Raw genomic sequence first — 17371 nt, 5'->3', positions numbered from 1 at the left:
GTTCAAACTGACAGGAAGGCGGCAGTAATTTAAATAACCATGTGTTATAACAGTGCATGTAGAAAAACATCCCCAAACACACAACACATCGAGCCTTGAGATGGATAGGCTACAGCAGCAGAAGACCATGAACATACACTCAAGGGGCCACTTTATTAGATAGAGGAGGTGCCTGCAAAGAGGCCACTGTACGTTTTCTTTGATTCCATGAGTACTCGCAGTTTCCAGTTCCCTTACGTATTTCAGTGAAGCAGTTGGGTTTTATCAATAACAGATTTTTGTCATGTAGATTTTCTACCTCATGCCATTCCACTAAACACCAGCTGTGTTGCATTTTCACAAGGTGCAGTGGTAAGATTTTAAATTATGACCTCTACATTACTGCATATTATATCATAAAGAGCATGGAGTGCTAACCATCCGACTATTCTTGGAATTCAAAGTACAGCATTATGGCATCCCCTTCATCATTCCAGCCCACAGCACGAACAGAGTCTTAATCCATGCTCTGCTAATGCTGTATGACTGTCAGGGTATGCAGCATTCAATTGAAAGGAAACTGTTTTAATTTTGAGGTAATGACACAAGTATTAAGGTGACAGATGCTTAATGTAGAGATTTAAATAAAGAGCAGATGGCAGCCAAGGTAAACGAGGTTTAACAACGAAGTGGAGTGGCGTTGGGGGGGGGGAGACGGGGCAGGTGGTTTTTGAAACAGGCAGGCATAACGTGGAAAATCACAGGTATAAATGCTCTTCAGGTTAGTGAGCTGTGCAGGGAAACGTAACAGGCAGGTTGGCAAGAGAGGACAGCTGAAAGCAAAGGTCACAGACGAGACACAGAAAATATAGAATTCACAGGATATCAACTCATACCCGAATACGCAGCAGAGCTGTGACATAAGGTCTTGCACACATCCCTCTATTAATCAAGGGTGCTTGGTGGCAGGAGGGAAAGAGGGTGAGGAGCACAAATATTATATTAAAATTACAATGAAATGTCAACGACATTGCTGTCTCCTGGGACAAATCTAGTACTGTTAGATTCATTAGCTGCTTCTCCCTGTAGGTCATTTTTGTGAAATTACTGCAGTTTGATATTACAACGGCAAATCTTTCCATCTGTACTGGCTCCTTCTGGCAGACAGATGAAAACTCAATAGCAAGCAGAACCTCAGGGCACAAGATGATAATATCAAAGGATGCCAATCTGTTCAGGGAATGGGTCTTACTGTTCTGCAGTCATTAAAACTGGATTTATTTGAGGGAGGGGTTGGTGGGGGGAAGGAATCATCTCAGATCATCACATTGTGTCAGTACTCTATTGACGATACCTGGGCAACAATGCAAATATCTCTTTTTAGTCCTGTAATTACCAAGAGGATTGAAAGAACTACGTGGCCAAGAATATGGAAAAAAAAAACACAAAACAATTAAGTACTCTGAAGGCAAAAGTCCAAGTTGACCTCGGATGATTCACTGACTGTCCAAAAGAGGAGGGAGAAACACTGAGTGAAAAGTAGATGAGAGAGCAAGAATGAAACACATTGTGAGGCAGAGAAAAAGCACAGTTTACATCAAAGAGAGAGGCAGGAGCTGGACAAACTGTGGAGAGGATGTTCCCTATAGTGGGGGAGTCTAGGACCAGAGGGCACAGCCTCAGAATAAGAGGATGTCCCTTTGGAATAAAGATGAGGAGGAACTCTTTCAGCCAGATGGTGATGAATCTGTGGAATTCATGGCCACGGATGGCTGTGGAGGCCAAGTCATTGGTATATTTAAAGTGGAGGTGGATAGCTTTGTGATTAGTAAGGGTGTCAAAGGCAAGAGAATGGGATTGAGAGGGTTAATAAATCAGCCATGATGGATGGTGAAGACTCAATGGATTGAATGTCCCAATTCTCTCCTATGTCTTATGATCTTAAATTAATATGAGTATGCGGTAAGAGGGAGGGTCATATTCTCAGCTGGGCTGTTAACTGTTAACCAAGAAAAGGTTTTGCATAACGTTCTGGATAATTGTGCACACCAAAACATGGACACTCCCTCAATTCTCAGAGACGAGTGAGGAGAGACCTTACTAGTTCACGGCAGCAGTGGGGATAATACAAGAAATATTAAAAGGAGCTAAAACCACACCATAAACACAAAAGATTCTGCAGATGCTGGAAATCCAATGCACCGCACACAAAATGCTGGAGGAACTCAGCAGGTGAGGTAGCATCCATGGAGAGGAATAAGCAGTTGAGTTTCAGGCTGAGACCCTTCATCAGGACTGAAATAGAAGGGAAGAAGGGAGAAGAAATTTCATTTCTTTGGTTTGAAGTGTCTCAGACCAAAACATGGACTGTTTTCTCCTCTCCACAGATACTCCCTTATCTGCCAACTTCCTCTAGCATTTTATGTGTGTTATGCTAAGACAGGAATAGTAACCTGGGGTCTACAGACCTCTTAGTTAATAGTAGGGGTCCATGGCATAAAAAAAGTTGGGAACCCCTGCTTTAGAACCACGTAACAAGGTTATAACCTCAGCATTGGCTTCCTTCAACTGCAGAAACTAGCAGTCCTGAATACTCACTTTGAATGGCTCAGGACACTGAAAATAGCTGAACATTTTGTTTCACAGAAGACTCCAGATGCTGGAATCCTGAGCAATACCAAACTGGGAGAGGAAATCATTGGTTCAGGCAGCAAGTGGGGAGGCAAAGGCATAGTTGAAGTCTTGGGTCGAGATTCCACATCAGAGTATTCAGTGTGGGCCACTGAGAGGGAAGTTAAACTAACTGACACACAGCTACCCAAAATCATCCTGATGCTTCCAAAGGCAAATTGAGAAAAAAAATCTGACAAACCTGATCTTCAGTCTGTGTTCTTTTTGGCAATGTTTATCTTGTGCTCAAAACACAAGTGTTCCCAAAAGGCAAATCCAGAAAATTTGAGGATTAGTACTAGCATGTACAATTATTTAGCTTGAGGGACCTGATTTCAACAATTCTCTCTCATTTAAGCTCATCTCTTCACTGACAACAGTCTGCATGGATTTACAGTATGTCCTCTGCTTCTTATATTGGATAGAAGTACATAGGTGTTATTGAGAAATGGCTGGTAACTTATTTAAAACTTTGGATGAATGACAAAACACTAGGGCTGGCATGGTAGCCCGCAGTGGTTAGTGAATGCTTTACAGCACCAGCTATCAGGTTGGGGTTCAGTTCCCACCACTGCCTGTAAGGAGTCTGTACATTCTCACCGTGACCACACGGGTTTCCTCTGGGTGCTCCAGTTCCCTCCCACATTCCAAAGACCTACAGGTTGGAGTAAGCTGAAGGCATAATATGTTGGTGCTGGAAACAAGGCGACACTTGCAGTCTGCCTCCAGCGCACACCCTGACTGTGTTGGCCATTGACGCAAACGACGCATTTCATTGTATGTTTGGATATTTCAATGAATTTCTGTACGAATTAAGCTATTCTTTAATAAAAAAAAATATCTGGAGACTGTGTGAAATTAGGTCTGTGCAAACAATTGTATGGAGTTTAATTTCCCAGCCTGTGTTTTGTTTGCGTCACTTCATTTTTTTTTTTGCAGGCTATAATCTTCGAGTTCATTGACAATGTGCTCTTTTTAACCCATCATATTGATTGATTGGTGGACTCCCGGGGACGTTAACATGATTCTACATCAGCACTGTTTCATCAACAGCCTTCAACTGGCAGTTCCTACCTGAAGCTTCAAAGCTAAAGAATAGCATCCATGATAAATAAATGACTTCAGATATTTTCTCCCTGAGTATTAGGAGGAATGCATTTGAAAATATCCTGCCTTGGCTCTGAAAAATAATCGTTGGATATTTTGCTCTTCAGATAAACAACAGCTTTATAATTTCACTCAAACAGGTACTTACACCAAAAGTATCTCCCTCAGGCCTGTGGGTTACACTGACTGGAGGTCCTGTTGTCACTTCATATGATGGAACTGAAAGAAAAGATCGAGGGGTTACCTATTGTGTCCAATACACAGAAAAAAATGCTCAGAAAAGAAACCCCAATGCAGTTTGGAACAAAGTCTCCTCTATTCCATTCTCCCTCCTTGCAATATTGGTTCTGCAGTAACAAAGAGAGGCCAACTCAGGACACTGGACTATTAGCACAGGCTCAGTTTCTAACCTGAACCTAAGTGGTTTCTCTTCAAACCCAAAGGTTAGACAATGTTCAAGTATGTAATTCATGCGGAGATCTGCAAAACTACTGATTATAACATAGAAGATTGAGGGGAGATTTGATATACAGAATTATGCAGGGTATGGACAGGGTTAATGGAAGCAGGCTTTTTTCCACTAAGGTTGGGTGAGACAACAACTAGAGGTCATGGGTTAAGGGTGAAAGGTGAAATGTTTACAGGGAACATGAGGGGAGAGTTTCTTCACTGAGAGGGTGGTGAGAGTGGAGAACATGCTGCCAGTGCAAGTTGTGGATGCGGGGTTGATTTCAACATTTAAGAAAAATTTGGATAGGTACGTGGAGGAGAGGGGTATGGGCTGGGTGCAGGTCAATGGGTCTAGGCAAATTAATGGTTTGGCGCAGACTAGATGAGACAAAGGGCCTGTTTCTGTGCTCTAATGTTCTATAACTCTATAACTGGGAGTATTGATAAATAGCTGTAACAGGAGCTATTTATATACTGGAAGCTGCTCCCCAGGAAGTATGCTATTATGTTGGGCCATGTGGGGCAGAGATTTTAAGATGAAGCTCTTCAATGTAATTAAGCAATTCTTGATAACTAATCAGGCATGTAGCTAGATATTGCCAAAGTGATCCAACTTGACTTATCATCCATTTATCAAGAAATTGCTGCTACACTTGGCATGTGCAGGTCTCTTCCAGGAAGGATTATCGACTAAGTTAGGGTCCCATCGGGCATCTCCATCTCAGATACTCCAATGGTTTATGTGAATGAAAAATCTCTCTTCATTGCTTACTTATATACTCCCATGTTAGTTGGAACACTCGGTTAAACATGGTGTTACACCTGAATTGCCAGTGCACTTTGAGTTCACCAGTGCAAATGCCCTCATGAGTACTGTTGAACAGAACATATTACACCATCTCATAATCTGCATTTTGCTGACCTGTTTCTTCCTTGTCACTGTCCACAAATTGATAGCTAGCTCAAAGACATTTTAAAACACACCGCCAGTGATTTTGTGCCAACCTGTAGTAAGTCAATTCGACTATACTGTATACCTCACATTATGCTTGTGGCCTATTCTTCCTCATTCCCCAAAGACGAACTTGCTTGTTAATGGAGGGAGTAACATGATGTGGCAAGAAAGTAGTTCCCTTGAGTAAAAGGTCATGTAAATATACTGTACTCTGCAAAATTCTTAGGCACATGTATATAGCTAGGGTGCCTTAGACTTCTGCACAGTACTGTATTTGTCAATGTGGACCAGAGAGTGAGTCTGGCGGGAGCAAAGGATGCTGTGAATGGTGAGGTTAGTGAGGGGGTGGGACAGGTGGCAGAGAAGGTGTGCCGGGGGGGGGATGTTGGTGTTGTGGGTGCAGACACACTCAGCAAGGTCATTTGATTCCAAACAATAGGTTTATTAATCATTCCACAATGTCTCTCTGGTGCTTCCCACTCTCTCCCATCTCCCTTCCCTTTTCCCAACCACGGTCGCCCCCTTCCCACTCCTAGTCCACAACAGAGACCCATATCAGAATCGTGAAAATGGTTCTTTTTGCGGCATGCAATACATATACTGTGCGGAAGTCCAGGCTCCCAGCTATATACGTGTGCCTAAGACTTTGGTATAGTGCTGTAGCTCACTACAGTCAACAGGGAAGCACAGGAATGGGCCCTTTGTTGCATCGTGTTTATGCTGACTATGACGCCAATTTGCTGGAACACAGTCAATGCCCAGAAGACTAACATATAAAATCAAGGATGTAATGTTGAGGCTTTATAAGGCATTGGTCAGTCCACACTTGGAGTACTGTGAACAATTTTGAGCCGCTTATCTAAAAAAGGATGTGCTGGCATTGAAGAGGGCCCCAGAGGAGGTTCATGAGAATTATCTCAGGAATGAAAGGGTTAACATACGAGACGCATTTGATGGCTCAGGGCTTTACATGCTGGAGTTTAGAAGGATGATGGGGGATCTCTTTGAGACCTATTGAATACTGATAGGTAGCGTTGACATGGTGAGGATCCTTCCTATAGGGGGGAGTTTTGGACCAGCGTGGCACAGCCTCCGAATAGAAGAACATCCCTTTAGAACAGAGATGACAAGAAATTTCTTGAGCCAGTGGGTGATAAGCCTGTGGAGTTCATTGCCACAAATGGCCGTGGAGTCCAAGTCATTGAGTCCATATATTGCAGAGGTTGATAGCTTCTTGATTAGTAAAGATGTCAAAGGTTACAGGGAGAAGGCAGGAGAATGGGGTTAAGAGGGATAATAAATTAGTAATGATAGAATGATAGAGCAGATTTTATGGGGTCCAATGGCCTAATTCTGTTCCTTTATCTAATGGGTCTATGTCCCTTCATTCCCTGTCTGGTAGTGTTCCTGTCTAAATCCTTGCTATCGTGTGAGCCTGAGGAAGAAATAAAGTTGGCAAATCCATAAGCCAATATGGTCAAAAGCATCATTTTGTCCTTCACTATACCCATCCTTCATTTTCATGATCAATTAATACCAGAGTTAATTTATTAAAAGAATATGCTTTCAAGAACAGACTTTGCAGTATTGTTCAGTATAAAGCAGAATGCAGTTGCAAGCTTCTGTGACCCTAGAGCACAATTGCATTTGATAATAATTGGTCTCTCCGTGTCATGCTTTTATACTATGACCTTGTGCCTTGGAACACAGGGCAATGCAGAAAGTCACCTCACTGGAGCATGCCCTTATTAACATCAATCCCCTTCTTAGCAAACACCAAGTACAAACATGCTGAGTGACAAAATGGTACTCACTATAAAAGGGATTCTCCAGAATTTCTGTAGAGGAAACAAAGAAAAAAGGAAAACCATTAGTTTTCACTAACAAACTGAGGAATTCAGTTCTTGGACTGACACAATGGAAGCTGCAACTGATTAAGGGCTCAATTTGTAAATGTGTTCAAGAGCACAGATGATGTCACATGCAGGACAGAGTGAATGCTGCACTGCTGGAGATTCTGCCATTTGGACCATGATGATAGATTGCCTCCATGGCAGTGGGCTGGAACAGATTGATATTTAGGCTCAGAGAAGGCAGGCACAGGCTGGAGAGGAGATACTAGCTCACCTGACCTCACACTTCACTGAAAACAGCACTTAGCATCTGCCACTCAATTTACCCCAGCTATGTTGCACAGCCTCATTCATTTGAATTAAATCATTGAAGACTCTACAACTCACGTTCTCAGTGTGATTTATTTACTTATTTATTTTTTATTTGCTCAATTTGTCATGTTGATTTTCTATTATTTCTATTTTTGCACAATTTTTAATTTAACTCTTTAAAATTCATATATACATACTTCTTGTAATTGATTTCCTTACTTTTTTTCTATATGATCATATATTGCATTGTATTGCTGCTGCTAAATTTAAAAAAATCATGACATATGCTGGTGATATTAAACCTGATTCTGATTGATTGCCAGCCGTTCTCTGTGTCTCGTTTTTCATTGATTCTATTTGATTCTTCAGTTCTATTGTGAATGCCTACAAGACAATGAACCTCCGTGGTGACATATGGTGACAATTAAGTACTTCGCTGGTAAGTTTACTTTTAACTTTGAACTTGATCAAAATGTGAAAGAAAGTACTTGCTTTGCTTCTTTTTAAAATTTTCATTTTAACCTTTGTTGTATTAATTTATGTGTTTTACAAAACTTCATTATTGTTTAAGATTTTACTTGAATGAATCCAATCATCAACAATGGTCAAAAAGCCACAGGAGCACCCAGGGCTATGATGTGGAACCTAAGGCAGAGCCAGTTCTCACCGAAGAGACAAATTTCAAGGAAAATTGGACACGGAGCTGCAAATTGAAAATATATCTGTGGCAAACGTGTTGGGTTGAGCAAAGCAGTGGACTGGACCTGGCACAACCTAACATAATGTTGCAAAAAAGAACACCATAACTCAAAGTAAATTTATTATCAAAGTTACCACGTATTACCTCGAGATTAATTTTCTTGCAGGAATTTATAGCAAAATAAATACGATAGACTTAATGACAAAAAAAACCATTTATAAAGAAAAAACTGACTAATAACCAATGTGCAAAAGCAGACATATTTTGCAAATAAAAATGCTAACAATATTAGGAACATGAGCTGTAGAGTACTTGAAAGTGAATCTGAAGTTCGTAGAATCAGTTCAAACTTGTGCTGAGTGAAGTTGTTCACACTGGTTCAGGAGCACGATTGTTTTAGGCTATTAACTGTTCCTGAATCTGGCAGTTCCTCTGAGAATCTTAGATAAACTAACCCCTGAATGTGCTCCCATATAAGAACATATCAAAGCCTCAATTGAAATACATCTCCACCGCTTAATTAATACTAAATAAATAATGAGTTTCTGGAAAGGAAATGTGTCTCACTGCAGCACTTTAAACAGTATAAGAAATGGAATTCTTCAATATTTTTAAATTAATTTGTATTGTGTTTTTGTATTATATTTGAAAAAAATTGGAAATCTTTGACTGTATCCATACTTCAGAAGATTTTCATTATTTTAAATTTTAGAACAATCATACACAACACAAATTAATTTCAAAATATTGAAGGATTCTATTCCTTACATCATTTAAAGCACAGCCATGCGACATAATTCTTTTCCAAGGTCTCACGGATTCTTTAATCTCATTTTCCCTTTACTATGCCAGTCTGACATTTGATTGTTTGAACCCACCTTTCTAATTTTCAACATCCCCTTTCATTTCAACATTGCTCTCTCATCAGCAAAGTTAATCAGTCATCAATTTTCAGTCATACATCTTGTCCAGTGTCCACAAATGAACATCTACGTAATCTTTGATTGACACCTCACTGACCACCTTAAGTATTCATTCCCTCCTCTACTGGTGCCGTGGAGGCTGTAATATATACTTTGGACTGTGTCCAGCCCTCTGGTTCCTCTAGATTTGGCTGCTACAGAGGACAGAATGGCCACAAGTGGCAACTAGGCCACAGTGACAGATCCTGAGGCCTTGCCCATGGACTATATTTATTTGTTCACTTATACAGCGTGGAATAGGCCCTTTCGACTCTTCAAGCCGTGCCACCCAGCAACCCCTGATTTAACCCGAGCCAAATCATGGAACAATTTATAATGACCAATGAACCTATCAACCAGTACATCTCTGGACTGAGGGAGGAAACTGGAAAACCCAGAAGGAAACCCACACGGTCACTGGGAGAACATACTAACTCCTTATAGACAGCAAAGGTCCTATAGATGGCCATTGACAGCTTACCACTGTCCAATGTCTTTGACCAAATTTGAAATGTCAGTGATGATCAGAGATATTTAATTCTGTTCAAAATGGATTGAAATAATTTACACAAAATTAAAAAAAGAAAAACATTTACCTACCCCAGGCTACACTAATATCACCTTCACAACCTGTGACCTCCACTTAGAAAGACAAGATCAACAGTCACAGGAACACCTACAACTTCAAGCTCCCTTCCAAGTCTTATACCATCTTGACTGGCAAATATATCATTGTCTCTGGGACGAGAATCTGGAACTCCCCACCCAACATCATTGAGAGAGTCACTTCACCTGAAAGATTGCAGCAGTTCAAGGAGACAGATTACTGCCAACTTCTCAAGTGACAAAGAATAAATGCTGGCATGCCAGGGCTGCTCAGGTATAAAAAATATGCCAATGACAATAATTCTGTTTGGTGATCTTCCTTATGTGTGTTTCTCTTTCATGTTAACTGCTAAAGGTAATAAAATAGCTTCTTTGTAATATTAACTGCTAATGTAAGGGGTTCTCTATAGCAGCATATTTGGGTTATAATCATAGATAAGTTGACCTTGAAATACCATCATTGCTAAGCAACAGAATAGATGTTATTCTTTCTTGTGTGTGAAAGCTATTGTTTTTCGCGGGCTTTGGGCAGATCGCACCATGGGGATGAAGAGAGGAGACGCATGCGGAGAGATGCAGTGAGCTGGTTGGTGGAGCGGACCCCGAGCGGGGGTGCTCAGGACCCGGCAGAGTCTGGAGAACATCGAAAGGAGGAAAGGATACCTGATTCGTGAGCTTCAACGAATTATTTGTGCGCAGAACTGATAGAGTTACTGGCTTGGCGCCTTTATTGTATTTGTTTTTATTAACCCATCACCAGGAAATACTTATAAAGTGTAATCACTTAATCGCATATGGTGTATTGTCTGTTATTTGGCGGTGTGGGGTACATCACACAGCATCCACACAAACTTGATTACCCAGTTTGGCGGGGCCGAAGGCTGCTCTCCCTAGACAAAAGTGAGTTGGGCGAGCCAGAGGCTTACCAGGGGGCTACATGTGATTGCATTGAAGTTATTTCCCAAATGTAAACCTTTATCCAGTGAAGCAACCTGGATATTTTTGACAACCCTTTCTGTGTTGATGGACAACGCTTCCCATCACCAGCCATAGGAAACAACATGAAAGCAAAGGCAGCAGAATACCCAGCAGCAAGGTTAGCAGATGAAGCATTGCATCCTTTAACCAGCTTCAATTTCCTTTCATTGCCCAAGGACTGGAATGTTAGTAACCATATTTTAGTTTCTTAATATTTTGTTTAGCCTGAAAATATTCCCTGCTTGGGAGGGGTTTCCACTGAAGTACCTCACAGCCCAGCATTTCACACCTGACAACTGGACTAGTCTGAGTACGTGTCTGATTCAACTGACTAACTGCACTTCCTCAAAGCTCAGTCTCTTCCACCTTTGGTGGTGACTGAGTGAAATTTAACTGGGGAATTGGGAGCACCTATCTCTAAATCGAACCACAGCTTAACCTGAAAGCTAACCTGCTTTATTTTAAGAGCAAGTTATGCTGAAAATCCGAAGTAATGTCAAAACATGTCAGGCAGCCTTTATGGAAGGGAAAACAAATTTAAGCTTTCAAGTTCAGAGATTTTCTTCAGAACTGGGATACTTCTCCCAGATAGAGATTTTGTCGTTCTCCCTTGCCTCTACCTTTCTCACCAACCATTTATATTTTAAGTCTCTCCTCTTCTCTGCCTTTTCTCCCTTTTCATGCATCATTTTTCAAACTCTTCCAAGTTCTGATGAAAGGTCTTCAACTGTTTCTCTTTACACTGGTGATCCCTGGCATGTATACTATTTCCAGCATTTACTGCTATAGTTTCAGTTTAATTGCCATATTTGACAAGTCTTTTTTTTACCACAGTGACCTAGACCTATTTCACCAGAAAGACTCAATCTCCTGAAATGAAGTCTTTTTCACTTGGTCCAAAGTAATGCCTCAGGCTCTATGGATTTTGTTGATACGCCAGCCTGTCTTATTGCACAAAAGGCATTTCAGAAGAGTTAAAAAATGACATTAATTGTCGGCTCTTCTGGAACAGGAGCACAATCACAAAGAAAAAGTAATCGGAATTTTGTCCAGGACTTGCCTAAAAGAGCTTCCTTACAACCTTCCACAGGAAGGTTGCACATGCTAGAACACTTGTCAATTTACATTCTTGTTCAACAACCAAAACTTTATGTACTACGCCATTAATCCCAGTATAATTCCTTTCACAATAATCATTGCCGATGTGATTTTCAACCACTTTATTTGTGAGAATTATATTGACAGCCTCAATTATGTTTCTGAACTCATTGATGAGTTCAGCTCCATTATCAGGCATATTTGCAGGATTTTATACAGAATAAGCATCTCTTTACTAGGAATTAATGCAGGAATATTAAACCATGTTAATAAAATCAGGTTAATAAAATGTGCATTAAAGCCATTCCTACTGTTGCTATCCTATTGTTCCTACAACTATTGTTCAACAATAACTCCTGTTGTTTACATTATTCCTATCTTCAGAGCCAAGAAAACTGCCCTGCTAAGCCAAATGTTAATGCAGCACTTGTGACAGGGGGAGACAGCGTCCTTCAAAACCTCTCTTAGATTTTAGTTTTGTCATTAACCTCTTCTTCTAATTTTATATAATCTTATTCGTCAGCATTTAAATATTGTGCAAGTAATTGATTGTAAGAGAATTTTTACTTCTCTTTTAGCTTTGATAGGCATTGCCATTATCATGTCCCAAAGACACTGAAGAAGAACCTGAAGTTTGAAACCGATCAAATGTTGAAGGGCCTTGATAGAGTGGATGTGGAGAGGATGTTTCCTTTGATGGAGGAAGTCTAAGACCAGAGGACAGAGCCTCAGAATAGAGGGGCATCCTATTAGAATGAATTTCCAGAGAGTGATGAATCTGTGGAACTTGTTGCCACAGGCAGTTGTGTAGGCCAATTTGTTGGGTATGCTTAAGGAAGAAGTTGATAGATTCTTGATTTGTCAGGGCATGAAGGGAAAGAGGGAGAAGGAGATTGGGACTGAGAGTGAAAAGAGGATCAGCTATGAGGAAGTGGTGGAGCAGACTTAATGGGTAAAATGGCCTAACTCTGCTCCTATATCCTATGGTCTTAACCAGAGATCTGGTCCATGATCTATCTGTGTTTCTATCATAATGAGCACATTTCTAAAAATTACTACCTTTCAAGAATTGTGTCTGTCCTTTTCACAGAAAGGTCATGAGAACTAATGAATTGGCTGGGTGTTTGTGACTACAGGTGCAATGATAAGAATAGCATTGGTGAGGTGAGTGCGTTAGAGAGTGGGCCCATTAGTAGGGATGGAAGCATTGGGAAGGGTGGGTGTGTTGAAGAGGGTGAGTGATGTTTGTTGATGAGAGTGGATATGTTTGTGTGGATTGGTGCATTCGTAAGTGTATTAATGAAGGCAGATGTGTCAGCAATGTTGACAGGGTGAACAGGCATCAGGCATTGATGCATTGCTTCCTTTCACCATATTAGCTTTTAACCAGCCGAGCTAGCCACAGAGATTGTCTACGACCTTCTTCCACTGAACTCCCTGTCCTATAGTTGGCCTAATGCCACCTTGACCCTACAATGAAAGCCTGTGATTTGTGCAGAACAAGCCTTCTTGCAGGTAATCACAGCATGAGGACATTCTGCAATGCTTCATATTGCCCGAAAGTGCAGAAGAATAAGACTCCAAAGCAGTGTTTAAAAGGTAATGGAAATCTTTTCAAGTATTCTAATTCTCAGGAACATATAGATGGCATTGGTTGGACCTTTCAGCAGCCTTTTGAGCCAATGATACAGCTGCCTTCCTCGATTCCAACTGACCCGGATGATAGTTGCAATATTTTATAACTTCTATTTACTTTTCGACTGCCCTTGTGTTTTATCTTTCTAGCTAGCTTGGGCTGCTTTACCAAAAAAGATACAAATCCTATACAAAATCAGCACCTGTAGCACAGCTCTCAGGGGTGGAAAGGTGAATTAAATCTTTCAGAGAATGAAAACCAAACATCAAGATTCTGAATTACAATGAGTCCGATTCTATCATAGAGTGAACAGCACAGCTGTGACGATTAACAAAATTCAGATCAAATGAATTAGGATGGAAGCATTTTTATTAGCTAATAGATTGAACTTCATCTCATCAAGACAGGAGCTTTGGACTTCAGACAGAACGTTATGCTTAGTGCTGTGAGCACTTGACTAGATTTCCCTCATTCTTGTTCTTGTCACATCCAGAAGTCGCCACTCAGCCAAATGGCTCTCTCTCATCCTGCAGATTGGCTACTAGTCCCAGGTTCTGCTGGTCCTATAATGTTCCTTATCCTTCTAATTCATCTTCCTTGTCCTTCCTCATTAACAGTTGGTGTACATCCACACTTGAAATTCCAAAGCCTTGGACTATCCTCTCTGTAACCCTCTGCCTCTGCAACTACTTTGATCTTGGTATGGTGTTGTCTATTTAGTAACACATAAAAGCATACAAGTTAGGAGCAGGAAATTGCAGTCAAACTGATTACAAATTATTGTCTAAACAGTCCTCACCCCAATGCCTTCAATGAAGACGAATCTCAGAGTTGTATACTGTATATGTACTTTGATAATAAATGCACCTTGAACTTTGACTTATACATCTTCTGAAATGACGTTGCAAGGTATGGAGGGGGTCTCATATGGTAAATTGAAGGGCCTTCCCCCAAGAACTCTACTAACATTGCTTGAAGTGGAAAGACTAGTAAGTTCAGGGAGAGCGAAGCTTACCAATCGCAAGAGTCACTCCTGACACCATTTCAACCAGAGTATTCAGCTGCCTTGGACCCTAGAGTAAGTTTCCACCAGTAAAACCCTTCACTTCTCTTTGATTTCTGCTGCCTTAGCCCACACTTCAATTTCCATGCCTATTCCCTTTTCTTTAGCTCAATATTGTTTCCTTTCCTAAACACAAAATACTCTGCAGATGCTGGGGTCAAAGCAACACTCACAACATGCTGGAGGAACTCAGCAGGTCGGGCAGCATCCGTGGAAATGATCAGTCAACTTTTCAGGCTGGAACCCTTCGTCAGGACTGAAGAGGGAGGAGGCAGAGGCCCTATAAAGGAGGTGGAGGGAGGGCGGGAAGGAGAAGGCTGGTAGGTTCCAGGTGAAAAGCCGGTAAGGGGAAAGATAAAGGGGTGGGGGAGGGGAAGCAGGGAGGGGATAGGCAGGAAAGGTGAAGAAGGAATAGGGGAAAGCACAATGGGTAGTAGAAGGAGGCAGAACCATGAGGGAGGTAGTAGGTAGCTGGGGGAGGTGGCAGAGTGAAACTGGGATAGGGGAAGGGAGGGAGAGGGGTTTCACTCAGCCCCCTCCCCCAGCTGTCTACTACCTCCCTCATGGTTCTCCCTCCTTCTACTACCCATTGTGCTTTCCCCTATTCCTTCTTCACCTTTCCTGCCTATCCCCTGTCTGCTTCCCCTCCCCCATCCCATTATCTTTCCCCTTACTGGTTTTTCACCTGGAACCTACCAGCCTTCTCCTTCCCACCCTCTCCGCACCTTCTTTATAGGGCCTCTGCCCCTTCCCCCAACAGTCCTGACGAAGGGTTCTGGCCCGAAACGTCGACTGATCGTTTCCATGGATGCTGCCCGACCTGCCGAGTTCCTCCAGCGTGTTGTGAGAGTTGCTTGTTTCTTTTCCTATTCCTCTGTAATATAAGACACCTTCCTCCAGAGGTCAAAGAGTCCCAACAGTCAGGACAGGAGATAATAACCCTGACTCCTGGATTTTCAAAGAATAAAATATTTCTGCTGCACAGATGCAAGTAACCAAGGAAGGGCAGCAGAGCAGTAAAAAGAAGTGGGATGCAAAATCATGCTCCATCTTATGCACAAATGTGCTGTACAGTAGATACAACATCTGCTATGAGACTTTACTTCCTTAGAAATCAATCGACCGAACTTCTGATGTTGTCTTTAACACTCAGGTTTGTACAGTACATGACTTAATGCATACAACAGAGGACAAACCCTGTGCAGTAACAAACTATTGGCTGGAGAAACTCAATAAATTGAGCAACATCTGTGGGGAGAACGGAATTGTCAATATTTTGGACTGAAACTATTGGGATTCCCTTCCTACCATCTCTACTCAGTGGATATTTTTAATTTATTAGTACAAATGCAACAGAAATTATTAAAGATTTAAAGATAAGCATTATTTGTCACATTTATTTCGAAACACACAGTGAAATGTATTGCTTGTGGGAATGACCAACACAGTCCAGATACGTGCTGAGGGCAGCCCGTAAGTTTTGCCATTTTTTTTGTGCCAACATAGCGCTAACCCTAACTTGTACGTCTTTGGAATGTGAGAGGAAACCAGAACACCAGGAGCAAACCCTCGCGGTCATGGGGAGAACAGGCAACCTGCTTGTAGACAATAGCGGGAATAGAATACCAATTGTTGCTGAAAAATGTTATGCTAACCACTATGCTGCCGTGAACACGGGGAAGAAGACAGACAGAGAAGAATCATCTAATTGCATTACAAAGAACCTGCTTGGTCTCCGATTTGTGTGTGGTCCCGTGTCCTGTAAAGAGTTATATGTAGGAACCCTCTGGGGCAGTTGGAATTAAGGAGATATTTTGTTCCTAGATTGCAATCAATTAGAATTGACATTCTTAGCAAAGGTATGAATCAGGTTTTTATATTAGAAAAGCATTAGATCATAGCAGCGGCTAGTCAGCAATTATTTTACACATGAGGTCAATAAACATATTCTTACTAAGTAAAACCCAACATCATGAACGGCAGCGATGTTTCACTACCAGACAAGCTCAACACCTTTCATGCTGGCTTTGAAAGAGAGAATAAAACCACAGATATGATGACCCCTGATCTCTGTCTCAGAGGCTAATGTCAGGCTGTCTTTCAAGAGGGTGAACCCTCGCAAGGTGGTAGGGCCCGATGGAACACCTGGTGAGGCTCTGAAAACCTGTGCCAACCAACTGGCAGGGGTATTCAAAGATATTTTGCATCTCTCACTGCTACAGTTGGAAGATCCCACCTGCTACAAAAGGGCAACAACTACTTCAGTGCCCAAGAGTAGGAGGGTGAGCTTCCTTTATGACTATCGTCCTGTAGCACTCACATCTACGGTGATGAAATGCTTTGAGAGGCTGGTCATGGCTAGCATCAGCTCCTGCCTCAGAAAGGACCTGGATACACTGCATTTTGCTTATTCCCACAACAGGGCTACAGTAGATGTAATCTCAATGGCTCTCCATGAAGCCTTGGATCACCTGGACAATACAAACACCTATGTCGGGATGCTGTTTACTGACTAACTCAGCATTTAGCACCAACATTCCTACAGTCCTGATTGTAAAGTTCTAAGAACCTGGGCCTCTGTACCTCCCTCTGCAAATGGATCCCCGACTTCCTGACTGGAAGACCACAATCTGTGTGGATTGGAAATAACATCTCCACCTCACTGACTATCAACACTGATGCACCACAGGGACCTGTGCTTAACCCACTGCTCTACTCTCTCTGCTTCCATGACCGTGTGCCTAGGCATAGGTCGAATGTCATCTATAAATTTGCTAATGACACAACCATTGTTGGCAGAATCTCAGATGGTGATGAAAGGGCGTACAGTTAGCAGAGTGGTGTCGCAGCAATAACCTTGCACTCAATGTCAGCAAGACCAAATAGCTGATTGTGGACTTCAGGAAGGGAAAGACAAGGGAACACAAACCAATCCTCATGGAAGGATCAGAAGTGGAGAGAATAAGCAATTTCAAGTTCCTGGGTGTCAATATCTCTGAGGA

At 41.7% G+C, this 17371-nt stretch overlaps 1 protein-coding gene across 1 annotated transcript in view; it reads right to left on the bottom strand.

Moving 5' to 3' along the window:
* Positions 1-17371, bottom strand: part of LOC140209736 (NT-3 growth factor receptor-like) — a 946852-nt gene that overhangs the window by 407952 nt on the left and 521529 nt on the right. The window contains exons 9-10 of the mRNA XM_072278139.1: positions 6976-6999; positions 3905-3975 (exon numbers count right to left, since the gene is read on the bottom strand). Of these exons, the coding sequence (XP_072134240.1) occupies positions 3905-3975; positions 6976-6999 (95 nt within the window). The remainder of the gene's footprint in view (positions 1-3904; positions 3976-6975; positions 7000-17371) is intronic.

This window comes from Mobula birostris, chromosome 14, assembly GCF_030028105.1.
Source record: "Mobula birostris isolate sMobBir1 chromosome 14, sMobBir1.hap1, whole genome shotgun sequence".
NCBI classification, from domain to species: domain Eukaryota; kingdom Metazoa; phylum Chordata; class Chondrichthyes; order Myliobatiformes; family Myliobatidae; genus Mobula; species Mobula birostris.
The sequence above is the reverse complement of the archived record's forward strand: the minus strand, read 5'-3'. Positions and strand labels throughout refer to the sequence as shown.